This window comes from Seriola lalandi, unplaced genomic scaffold, assembly GCF_002814215.2.
Source record: "Seriola lalandi dorsalis isolate HSWRI2012SDOR001 ecotype SW California unplaced genomic scaffold, Sedor1 jcf7180002053900, whole genome shotgun sequence".
Lineage (NCBI taxonomy): Eukaryota > Metazoa > Chordata > Actinopteri > Carangiformes > Carangidae > Seriola > Seriola lalandi.
The window spans coordinates 228,524-242,041 of NW_019524453.1; the positions used below are offsets into that span (position 1 = coordinate 228,524).

The 13,518-nt window shown below is 41.6% G+C and overlaps 1 protein-coding gene and 1 long non-coding RNA gene across 2 annotated transcripts in view; one reads left to right on the top strand and one right to left on the bottom strand.

Annotated features, from left to right (window-relative positions):
- Positions 1-13,518, top strand: part of LOC147819361 (uncharacterized) — a 93,561-nt gene that overhangs the window by 76,528 nt on the left and 3,515 nt on the right. The gene's annotated exons all lie outside the window — the stretch shown is intronic.
- Positions 1-13,518, bottom strand: part of LOC111652077 (plexin-A2-like) — a 74,256-nt gene that overhangs the window by 44,559 nt on the left and 16,179 nt on the right. The window contains exon 4 of the mRNA XM_023402211.2: positions 998-1,132. Coding sequence (XP_023257979.1) covers positions 998-1,132 — 135 coding nt within the window. The remainder of the gene's footprint in view (positions 1-997; positions 1,133-13,518) is intronic.

Genomic DNA, 13,518 nt, shown 5'->3' on the forward strand with positions numbered 1-13,518 from the left:
CCTCTCTGTCCTGTGACTCCGGCTCAATACATTCCAGCAGTCAGAAGACAACTGAGAGCAGTGATAGCGTTTTTTTTCTTTTTTTTTTTTTGGCCACACTGAAACCTAATCCCATTTCACAGTGCCATGCAGCCGCGCCAAAATAATCACTTGATGGGAGTTGAAAGTGATTACCACTGTTCACTCTTATCTCCAATGAGTGCAGAGAATATCGTCCAACAACAACAACAACTGCTCGCCTCTGTGATGCCGGGCCAAGTGAGGAGCAGATGAGGAGGGAGGGGGGAGGGCTGGGGCTACAGCCACACAGAAAAAAAAAAAAAAAAGCAGCTAATGGTTTTCTATGGGATGTGTGTGTGTCACGTACAAAAGATGCTTGCACTGTAAGTCGATTCGCATGGATAAGTAATTAGAACAGTGGTCCATCCCCTTACGCACAGCCTGCATATTTAAAAATCCCTACTGTAGACATACAGTTTGTGAATGTAAGAGAGTTGCCACATTGGATTTTGGAGATAAGTCACAATCGTCTGGTGGGATTCCAAATAAATAGCATTAGTTTAGCATTTATCATAAATTAATGTTTTTGATTTAAATCTATTTAGCTAACGCTAACAGTAATGCTGGTTTCTGTGCAGACCGAAGCCAAACATTTCTTTTTGCAATATCCCGATAAATTAGATCCAAACAAATCCTTTAAAAATAAGAGCTAATTATTATCCTTGTGCCTCGACGTTAATGCAAAAAAAATTTACAGCTTCCACTGACCTGATGGCAAAAATATTCCTATACTGTACCTTTTCATGTCAAGTTAAAACTTTTGACTCCAATTTTTAAGCCACGCATACAATATCTCACTCAAGGACATGTCAGGTCGCTGTCACAGGGGTTTGAACCCACAGGCTTCCAGCTGAAGGACGGTCTCGCTACTCGCTACATCGCCCCACCGCTTAGCATTTCTCCTGACAGCAGCAGGGAAATAAGGGCGTTTCCTCACCTGATTGTCAGACATGACATAGAGAGAGTTCCTGTCCAGGGAGAAGGCCATGTCCCGGAGGATGGTGCCGCTATCCTTCATCACAGTCACTGTCTCGTACAGCACTCCTCCCTCCAGAGGGCCGTCCACCCTGATCTACAGAGACACAAATACAGAGACAGGGACAATGAATGTCGTGCTGCGGGACAAAGCAAGTGAATGGCAACTGTATGTTTGTCGAGGGATATCTGTCCTCTGCTGTATAGAAAAAAAAGTCCTCTTGTATAAGCTGGTTTCATTTTGTTCTATGTTGACAAATTATCTGATAATGACTTATCAGTTGTAAAGAAACTCTCTCCAGTATGGCAATCAATTAGAGCATGAGCTCATTAACAGAGAAGCTGCTTACAGTTTGTGAGAGGACACACAAAAAAAGCCTGTTCATTTGTATATGAAACAGAAGTCACTGACACTTTGACTTCACAGATATAAGTTCATACAGTAAATGCAGGTGTGTTAAAAGGCAGGATTAGAAAAACTAGTAAGTGTTTAACTAGGAGATAAGGTAAATGAGAAGGTCAATATCAATTTCATCTCCCTGTGTCCACTACAGAGATCTATGACGTGATTAGCCGAGCTAAGCACAAAGTTCTGAAGCAGGGAGAACTGCTAGCCTCCACCAAGAAAGGAAGTTAGTTTCAATTTAGTTTTTACTCAAAAGTTTCCTGTGGTTTCATAATACTGTGTGTGTTAATATTTATTATGTTACTGCATTAGTATGCCCTGATGAGGGTCTGTGTGACTGAGAGCTTACACAATAAGCTGGGTGTGTGTGTTTGCAATGGAGATAAGTGTGTGGATACTTTGACTTCGCTCCGCAAGTGTCTTTATTAGTGCCGCCAAGAAACAGTAAATTCATTGTAAAGTTGAGACTGAGAAGAAAGACAGACTGATCTGCTGCTACTCATTCAGTAATCCAGCAGCCCAGTGCGACTCTAACCCAAATCCACCCCTGAGGTTATAGCCATGACGCAGTTGAGTTTTAAAATGTGTTCGGTGAGCTCAGCCCTAATTTGACTTTGGAGTGACTCTCGGGCAGCAATCTTTTGGGGCTCATTAAACTCAAGCATGGAGAACAGTTGCCCACTGGTAAAGGCTTTTCAATTCTCTTCTCCCAACTCTGCCCACAAACAAGATGTGCTGTTGCAGTGAAGCAAACAAATAAGCAGGTCTGTCTTTGTAGTAAGTGGCTTACTGATGTTGGAGCTGTCGAAAGGCATCCTCGTGAAGACGTGGAAATGCTTGTAAAGATTTAAAACGGTGAGTAAGCTGAAAAACCCTTTATTATTGCCAATATAAATAAACCATTTGTACCATGAATGTGTTCTAACTTTCTCCTACTAACCACAAAGACAAACCTCCTTATTTGTCTGGTTTATTTTGCATAACCTAGTGTGATTTGCACCACAAAAAATGAAATAGTCCTATCGCACTTTTTTATTTAAAAAAAAAAAAAAAAAAAACTTTAATTGCATTCATAAAACCCATCTTTCACCATTGGTGCAGGCTTGATGAGAATTGCATCATACAGTAATGATAGCTTGACACTTGAAATTTAAGTCTGAAGAGTGAAATGAGAGCAAAAGTCTGAATAAAGCATGATCGCCAGAGAAAAAAAATCCTCATTAGCTATGCAAACCCAGGTTGAAGCCCTATTTAAATTCCAGGGAGATTGGATCATTAACCATGTGATGCAATTACAGTAAAGCTGAATTAATTTCTCAATCATAATAATTAAAATAAATGCAAGATAATGAGGAATTAGAGCAGAGATTCGTGGAAGTGTTGCGAAGTGGTGCGATTCAACCAGTCGTTCCGCGTGCATCCTGCTGCGTGAACCTAGGCGACCTCACCACCCAAATCAAATCTGACTGCAGACGATTTTGAATGAGTGCCAGGTCTAACTTCCACACACGGTGGCAGAGCCTCAGCAGTCTCTCAATGGGGACAGTCAATCAATACAAACTGATTACATGATTGGATCCCGTGGGCATCGAAACTTCGTCAATCAATCGTGCCTCCACCTTTCAGGCAGCTGTGTCTCTCCAACCATCAGCTCCACCAGCCAAGAACGAAGAGGGGAGGGAGGAAAATCTGTGCAAACGTGTGTGTGTGTGTGTGTGTGAGTGTGTGTGGAAGGGTAAATACTGTGGGGTTACGAGGAGGGCGGGGCATCATCTTCCATATCCAAAAACACTAAAATAACCAGCATAATAATCACATGGGATGTGTGTCTGTTGATTCCAGATCATAAAAAGACAGTTTGTTCCTCACCGGTCAGACTGTCATTACCTCCTCACCGTGCACAATCCAATCCTTTAAATAATTATTTCATAGACCGATTTATCTCGGAGCTAAGCTTCTTTCTCTCTCACTCATTGTCTGCTTTCTTTCTCGTGCCCCATCCTCTCTCTTGCTCCTACTCTTCCTCCTCCTCCTGCTTATCCTATTGCTGCCACAGTCCCACACAGTAATGGAGACATACATAATTTTTTCCCACACTCCTCATTTCATAAATAGCTCAGATTGAAACCAGAACATGTAAGCAATTCTGTGGTGAAAGCCTGTATGAAAAATCTCCCAAACAATCGTCTAGAGAAGGATATACTGGTGTGTGTGTGTGTGTGTGTGTTTTTTTTTTTTTCTTTCTTCTTGAGGCGGTTATGATGAGGCTGACCTAGGGACAGGAAACCAGGGATGAACTCAGACCCATCATGATCCATCCGCGGTGTTTGATTTCAGTCGACTGAAAAGTGTTTTTTATCATTTAAAACAGGGCTGACCAGGCAGAAACCCCCCTCCCCCCTCCCCCCTCCCCCCGGGAGTACAACAGGTCCTCAATCTCTCCTTAAGCCCCACAGCTCCATAATGAGAGTAAGGCGGGTTTAATTGGTTTTATAATGAGCCTGCTTGTAGGAAATGACACACAAGTTGCACATATACACATACACACACAGTCTCACCTAGGCACATAGGCAGACAAACAAAGACACATATACACTCAGTTTTCAGTTAATAAGGAAAAAATTGTCCAGCCCAATGCAATTCCTGCTATAAATCTTTCCTTGACGAAGGTTATAATGTTCAGTTTTTGTTGAAGCTGTGTTGAACAGGCGTTGATTCAGCTGTGTGATCATTTTGGAGGCTGCAGTTTGTGGTGCTGTTGATCTGCATTGTGCTTTGTTGACAGGCGTTCCTATTATTTTGTCCACCCAATTCTAATGAATGATGGTTAGCTAAACAGCAGACACACCTCTTTGTATAATGCGATGCAGCTGTTCAATACAAACTGAGCATTATAACCTTCGTGAAGGGAGGATTTATTGCAGGACTGTTGTATTAGACTGCATTAGTCTGAGCTAGGTGTTCCTACTAAACTGAGTGAGTGTGCGCTTGCATACAAACACACTTACACACTGAGCATGCACTCTTTTGTTGCTTGTGTCTCATTAAGTTTGTTGTTGTGTGCATGATCACTTGTTTGATCAATACACTGTCATTGATTGTGGCAGATCAGTAACCCGCACCCGACATGCAACAGTCCATACAGTGCAATATTAACCCTCATCTGAGTAGATGTCAGACAAGACTGACTACATTTTTATTTAAACTTTACCACACATAAATGAATTTGTTTCTATTGACCAGATCACAAGTGTGATAGCGTCATCTCGGTTTTCCCACGCACACGCTGACAAGGCCCGGTCCTCTTCCAGGCCTGAGAGTGGGGGTGATGCACCTGAAGCTGCAGTTTGGCAGCTCAGTTCCAACATTAACAGTTTAGCTTGATAGCTAATAACGATTTTACAAGTAAAAAACAAATGGATGAATTGTATTTATGAACTACAGCAAGACAAAACCTTTATCATCTGCCCCCCAACAGTCCGTCAGTCATGCTGCAGGTGTGAAACCACTTTTCCTGTCATTTTAATGAGACAGGGAACAAGGGCTAACTTCAGTCTTTCAGTGTCACCTCAGCCGCCGTCGCCACAGGACACAGACCCTTTTCTGTAGCTGCACTTCATCATCTCGCCAGAACACAGCAATCAGATTTCAATTCACCTCAAATACTTCATGGTTGCGTTTGCACTTCGCTATCAGATATCAAAGAAGCTATCTGATCCTGCCCAAGATGCATGAAGTGACTAAGTGCAAATGAGGTCTTATTGAAGTAGTTAAGACAGCCCTTTAAGGTCAGTATCAAGGAATACATAGTTTCCAAAACCCTCAGTAAACCTCTTACAATTCAAATGATTCCCCCTGTGTGGTCCATGTCATGTAACATAAGAAGTGAACTCATTTGCCATAAGTACCATATGTTCATATGACCTCAGTTAGCTTTTCATTTCATTCATCTTCCCAGAGTCACAGCCGATGAGGATATATATTTAACTCATGAATAATATTTAAGCCAATAACAGCAATATCCTCCCTGCTGCTGAAATTCCCTCACAGAACCTGCAATGGATATAAACAACCCATCTTAGTATGGCTTCCACAAACAGATATGCAACCTGAGCCCATGTGCTCTTAATGAAAACAGCCTCCCTTTCTCATGGCTGGGGTTGCATCCTAAATGCTCGGCTGTACTCTCATCCTCTGAGAGCCAAAGAAAACAAAAAACCCTAGACTTCTAAGATGTCACTTGGCTTGAGCCGGGTTGACTCTGCTGTAAAGCTGCCAGACTTTGCATGAGCAATACACCAATCAACATGTCTCCCCCCGTGAGTATTTACATGTGGAATTGATTCTGGGATTCATTTCAGGCGATGATTATTATTCATGCTGAGAGGAAGTGCACATGTAAATGTCTCCAAACCTCCGCTGCATTTTGGGAAGCCTTGTAAACAGATGATTACTATGTTTATGTGGTAATGGCCATCCAATCTTAAAAAAAAAAAAGTGTGTCCATATGTGGCCAGCCAGTCTGTGCCCTCCAAATTCACCCAACTAACCTCAACATATGGATGATGGCCCAGAAGGCATGGAGCACTCTGTTCAACCAATCATTCCCAATCTGCCAATCTAACAAGGTTTCATCTGCCCCTGAAGATTGGTCTGTCCGACATGAACCAGACACATGGAGGTTGGTTCATTTCTGCTACAACATACTTGTCTTCTTCAGCCATTACATGACATTTGTCTGGAAACCACTGTGTCCTTGTGCATGCAAACATCTGATGTACAGTGAAGTACTGTTTTTCATATAAAACCACTAAAAGTAAAGAAGTTAAAAGTTGGCAGGAAACCACACATAAATCTTCCATTACACTGGAAAAGGGCACAGAATGAAAATACACGCAAGTCTAGAAGTAGATGTACACAGACTGTAAGCAAGACAGATTTTGGCACAGAATTCACAGTGGATGCTCCCAGGCTTGACTCAATATTGTGACAAGGGGCATGCAGCGACATAAGGGCCAGACAACTGGCCACCTTTAAGGTTGAGTGGCTGTGCATATGGTCCGATCGTGGGTGACAGCTGAGGAGAGCGGGCATTGATTAGCCCATATATCCATCACGGCTCTGTGAATGCTAATGAGGCAAAGCTCAGGACAGAGCTGAGCTGCAGTGGCTAATGAAAACGAAGAGCGTTCAGGGGACGAGGGGTCACTGAGGTGGAAATGTGTATTACAAGACACGACTAATCATTCAGCCATCACATTAACTACATTCACAAAGGGAGGTGAATTGATCACAGCCACTAGATATGCTGTATGTTGGCAAGTGCCCATACCTAAACGCAATTACCAACTGGGTCAGAAGAGAGGTTATGGCGTCTGAAAGTGTGTGCGTGTCTGTCAGTGCACGTGTGTTTTTGATAGTTATTGTTAAAAGCCTCTCAGTTGCAGCAGCCAGATTTTCAGTTCGCTCTAACCTTCAGCTGCGTGGCCAGCTTCCAAGTATTCATACCAAATTTTCTACAACTTGACCACAGTACTTTTGAGTCTCTACATGTTCACTTCTTTTCTGTCTCCTTGAGGACATGGTTTCCTGTTCTCTGTTTCCTGCCCTCCTCCATACGGCCCCCATGCCTCCAATCACTTCCATTGTTTGTCAGTTTCCCATGGCCCACCAACAAAAGCAGTGGGAGTGGGACAGTGGAACAATTCATGGCACCCGTATGGTCTTCATTTTCCTGACCGCAATGCAGTCATAGTCCTCTCATGTGTTTCCATTTGTGTGACCGAGCAGGAGAAAGAAAAGAAAAGAAAGAGAGAGGACATGGAGAGCTGGAGAAAGGGCTGCTAAATAAAACTGTAGTAAGGAAAAGCAGGAGGGTGGACACCTTAACGTGTTATCACAAAATTGCCTCTCTTAATACCATTTACTATTTCAGCTGCACAAAGATATCTAATAGCGATCCGCTCTGAATACTTTCACCCTCAGGTCCAGCTCTCCTCATGCAGTTATGAAAATCCTTTCAATTTAGCCTTTCAAACACACCTATTCTGCCAGTGCCCCTCCCCTCCTCTGAAACTCCATTCTAATGATTTCAATCACAGAATCTCCCCTTCCTGGCCCCTTTAGAAACCGTGACTTTGAAAAGTCCAAGTCATTTAGCCATGCACTGGAGAATTTCCCCACCCGGTCAACCCTCAATAAGCCATAATGAATCCACTATTTGCACATGAGAGTATTTGACTAAGGCTTTATTTGCCATGAGCTTAACATTTTCAACCATGTCAAGGGAAATATTGCTGCTGAGTAACTGCAGCCTCTGAGTCAGTGTGGCTGGTCCGTTTTTATTTCGTTCAACACCGCACCCCCTTCATATTACAGTATGTGCATCCACTAAATTATATTTACCAGCACTAAGATAGTTCAGACAGACAGTAATAGAACAGTAAAGGCATCATTGGCTCGGGAGCAGTGTTGAGACAGCTCAAATTTGTGACGCTTGAGTTAGAGAACCACTACTCCACCCTTGCAGCCTGTCGAGAGCATTGTCTACCTTAGTCTTCCGGCACAGATTAAAGGATTAATCATATATTAAAATATCCCTGCGACTTCTCTCAGGCAGCTATGACATCGTTTCAAGTCCCTCTGAACTCGGATATGCACAAAACACAAAATATAACTAGAAACTTGCAGCATCTCGGTATAGAGTTGCACAGTCTTCTTTGTACACTCCCTGTGTCAGAGAAGCATCAGGTTTCACTCTGTATGCCATTGTAGTCCTTTTGAGCATTACTGTGCTCTGCAGAAACATTTCTTCAGAAAATCAATTCCACTCAGCACCTGTTATGTGTTTGAGGCTGCCACAGGGTAAGCAAAGGTATAATGTCATTCTACAGTGTGTTTGCTGCATACTTAGTTTCAGTAGCCTAGAGACAAAAATCTGCTGTCCCTCCTACAGAAAGAGAAATAGAATATAAAAGAGGAAAAGTGTTTGTTGTCGTATAGTTTTTGGAGTAGGCTTACTGATCATTCATAAAATATACAAATCTAAGCACAAAAGTAATTCTTTTATAGTCTGGATGATGGTAATAGAGCTGTACGCACAGCCGTTCTGGCAGGCACAGAATTAGTCTAATTGTTCCTTACACTGACCAGTCGCATATAACCAGCCTACCTCTGTTACTGCGAACACTCAGTAATCTTCTGCTTTTCTGTCAGCGACATCCAGCAAAACCATTTCCACTGCACACCTTCTGATTACTGTGATCGCCGCTCTCTACCACAGTGGCATCCCATTCATTAATTAGCTAAGGTGAACGCACAAAGTGGATGAAAGATTGTAAACATTTACCGTCCGTACCACTTGTGTTGGTATAAATCCAGCTTAAAATCAAGCACCCACGTCCTTACATCCTTCTCATTGGAGTAAATGAGGAATGTTGCTTGTTGATTTGAATAGTTTTGCTCAGTTCAGTTACAGTCTGCAGTTCAGTGGTAACATCGGTCTCTTTGTATTTCTCTCAGCTCTGCACAAAACTAGATAGGTAGAAAACTAGATAAGTACTTTTTATGAGGATAATTGCCCAGCAGCTGCCTGTCTGCTACAGAGTTATTGCATTATGATTGTCTCTGTGTCGTTGGCAGTCTTTTAGTAAAGCTTTTAACAGGGAATGTAGTATGTAATAGCTGAGAGAAACTGATTTGATCAGAGGCAATGATTCAGTACATTCAGTCCTTGAGATAATTTCATGAAATTCAACTCCACTCTCCCTACCTCCCTTGTCTGAGCATTTGCCTTCATGTAAGCTTCGAATGTTTCTTGAAATGTGCGCTTAAATTTGCATGCAGCATGTGCCGTGTTCGTAGAGAATAGACCAAAAGTAAAAAAAAAAAGAGAGTGAAAAACAAAAAACTGTATGTTGTGTATCTCAGGCTGAGCTTGGCCAGAGCACCGCATGAGCAGAACCAGCAAACTTAAATGCACTTTATTGCTGCATGGAGAGTTAAAACCTTGTTGTACTGGCTGAAATGCTAACCTTGTAGCATTGTGCTAACAAATGGAAGCTGTGCAGCTCTATCTGCCCCTCCTGCCTTGAGACTGGAATAGATTTGAATCACTTTTGCCTGGATTCACCTTGTTAAATCTCATACATTATGTAAAGTGTAATAAACCCTTGTATTAAGAGTAACGCACAGGGTCATATTACCCAGCTAAAAGCAACAGAACTGTAGCAGATGATGATAGAAATGTCCTGTTGTATCTGGAACAGGAGTAGCCTAATCGAGAGACGCTGACGGACACGTCCATATGCTGCATGGAACCTGGATGGTGAGACTGTTGGTTATCCTTGTGACCTTTCACCCTGGTTTACACCCTTCCTGTTTCAGGCTTGACCTTTGCGGTGGCCCTGCAGCAAAGTGATCTGCTGATGGCATTTATTGTCATGCCCCATTTCCACTCAGCCTGTCCATTTGGGGGTGATGGAATAGGATTGGAGAGGTGACCCCGTGCTCCTCTGAGGCTCCTGGGAGTCTGAATCATGACTGCATGTTCTGTCAGTGTAATCACTAACTCTGGCCCTCAGACACTCAGTCGTTAACACAGTAATGATTGATTTTTTTCACTCAAACTTACTTCTCATTTCCTGGACACCTGCAGAATATTTTCCCTCTGTGTTCTTTCCTTCTTTTCTTTCTTTCTGAATCCATCCGTCTTTCTCCTTCTCAAATGATCTCTCTGTCTTTCTACCTTTATATCTGTTGTGTCTCTGTTTCTTCCCTCGGCCATTCTTCTGTCTATGTCTCACGCTGTTTCAGTTTCTCTTTTTTTCTCTCTCTCTTTTTGTGGCAGGCTATCTTGTCTTTTTCCCCGATGGCTCATCCAATGAATAAGCTGCAGTGATGTTATCTCTGTTCCCAGTCTGGACATGTGTGCGTGTGTGTGTGCGCGCGCGTGTGTGTGCGTGTGTGTTTGTGTGTGTGCCTCAGACAGCATGCTCCTCATAAGACTGACGCCCGCAGGCTTTGTGTCACAACAGTCCTTTCTCACATTTCCTCAGTCAGCTGCATGCTGTACGACTGTGCAGAGCCCACAGTGCTACCGAGTCAATCCAGATCGATCAAAGAATGGCCCTTATAGAAATTTGATTATAATGTATCATTACAGTATGCTTTTGAGCTGCATTACCTTCGTGAAGCTCTGAGAAAGAGGTCATCTTGAGTCTGTGGCTCTGGTGTAAAGGATCCTATAGATGCCTGTTTGCTGTGCCTCAACAACAAACAGCATATTCTTGTTTGCTTCCTTGGCTTTGCTTGCCTGCCTTATCAAGCTAAAACTGCTGTTCAGAGAGTTTCAAACCTATCTTGATATAGCATAAGGGTCAGCATGATTCAAACGAATTGCCGGTCAGACTTTCGAACAGTGTCTGAAACCCCGGACAGGCACTCCCACTTGGAGGTAAAGACGTAGTCTAGAGCTGAAATGATTAGTCAATTCACTGATTAGTCCTTTGATAGAAGATTAATCAGCAACTATTTTAATAATCAATTAATTGTTTCAGTGTTGGCAAAAATATCAACTGATTTGATGCTTGTCTTTGTCATGCATAAATACTAAACTGAATGTCTCTGGGTTTTGAACTGCAAAACGATACAATAAGCATTTTTGCAGCATTTTTTCGCTATTTTCTGACAACAACAATTAATCCTTTAATTGAGAAAATAATGAACAAAATTAGTTGATACTGAAAGTAATCATTAGTTGCATCGCTGAAGTAGTCAGGGTTCAGTAACTTCTTTCTCAAACTTTCTTTTTCCAATCTGCATCAGATTTTGAACAAGTGCAACAACAATCCACAATTATCCCCATTTGAACGTTTACTGCGACTGGCCTCTTTATGACAGCAGGCTGTTTGCTCTGAAAGGAACAGCTATAAACACTTATGCCTTCACTTTTTGCTGGTTGGGCAACACGTCATACAGACTAGTACATTTCTAGCACACCATGCCCTGTCAGTTCATCCTTAATCCCTATACTTGATGATATAAGCACAGGTTGAGCAGCTGAAAAAGGCTCTAAACCATCTCCTACCCAGATTAAGTTAGACTAAAACCACGAGAAGCAAATTTAAACTTGGAACAAAAGGATGCCTAAAGACTTTGAAACAAGGACTACTAAAGTCCGACTTTAATGGGCAAGGCTTGTGATATTCTATATTTTCCTTATTGTCAACAAATCCAATGAAAGGATCAAAACCAACAATGTGTTAGTCAATCTCTTAATGCTTTTGGAATTCCCTAGCCTGTCCGTCGCTCTCAGCCGTAAGCTCATTTGTTCCTATTGAAGACTGAAATCTTTAAAAGGGGTCACACGCATATGGATTCATTTGTAAACAGATCAAGTGACCTCCTAAAACAGCTGGGCACTGTAGTTTTTAGCAAACATGAGAGTGAAAAGTGCACTTGTTGTGGACTATTTTTCAGCTGCACTTTTGATGTGGTAGTGGGTTTATAAGGCGGCACAACAGTGGATGTGGGACTGACTCAAAATAAACTACAGTGCCCATGTTCATTGTAATGAAGGAATGCATATGTGCAACAGTGTGTCTCACTAATGCGTTTTTAATAGATTTTGGACAACAATGGACATCTGTGGCACAGAGGAACAAGCTATATCAGGCACTGGATACACAGGCAGCAAGAACATAATAAATTCATGTTTGGTTTAAGTCTTTTCATTGGATTTGTTATCAATAAAAAGTGTTGAATATCTGCAGACATATCCCATTAATAAAATAAATCTTAAGTTTGATTTTGAAACCTTGAAACCAGGAAAAAGAAACTCACAAAACGTAAGGCAGAATTTAAAACTTGAAGAGAACAGGAAAACTAATGTTAGGCTCTGAAACAAGGAAAAAACAAAATAGACTTGTTAGACAAGTAAATTACATTTCCTTGTGCCTCATCACGTAAAGGATTTATGCAACATACAGAGACTCACACTCAACACTCACAAGTCGAATGATAAACATGTAAAAAGTCTTGTCAAGTACACAGACGTAATGTTCAGAGTCAGTGAAGTGGCCCTTTAAGTGCTTTGTAATGCTAAAAGCCATTCAAACCAAAAATCCACCAGGACGCTGTTAAACAAGAGGCACTACAGCTGAATAATGTCATGTTTCTTTCAACTGACACAAAGGAAAAGAACGTGCAAGTGCTTCAGTTGTGATTCAAGTAGTCATGGATGGAGATTTACATCAATTTGTTCTCGTCTAAGAGCACCGTGCCGCATGATTACTACACCTTTGTTCAGCTGTACAGTGTCTCGACATAATCATCACGATATATCATACATTACCAGTTATGGTAATTAGGTCATTAATTGAGCAGATTATTGCGTTAATTAGAGTTAATGGATAAAAGATCATAATTACATAAATGTGCCGTGGTGGTGAGACACAAAAACAGCTGTGGATGATGTATCTCAGTGGTGTATTTCTCATGGACATCTGACGAATCATACTACATGTAGTTTGGTGGCAGAAACCTTTGAAGTGATGAAGTGATTAAAGGGGTATCCCACCAATTTTACACTTGAAGTTGAGTTTATTATAGGGAGAAATACACAGCTTGTAAAAACAGTTGTGAAATATCCGTCTGATCATCTCACAGATTTCATCCCTTCAGATTTTTAAAGGAAATGAAAGTTACACACTGTGGATGTGGATTTTGAAAGACATAGATATTTACCAGATGGGGATGATCTGACAAAAAAAGATGCTTCAAGTTGCATTAAGGGAAATGTAGGTTTTAGTATTTTTTGGAGCCTGACTCCACATACAAGGAATTAAAATTTCGAATATTTCATTCTCTGCAGCATTGATTTTGACTATTCCTTTTGCAGCCTGTTTCTCGTCTCCAGACTTTATGGAAGTGCAATACTAAACTGCTCCTGTACTCCCATAATGTTGAATATCAGGTTTTGCCTTCATTCCCTCAGAATCGATCCACAACACATTATACTTGTCATATTGTGTAGTCGGGTAATCAAGCTAAATTATTATTTTGTTTTATTTAATTAA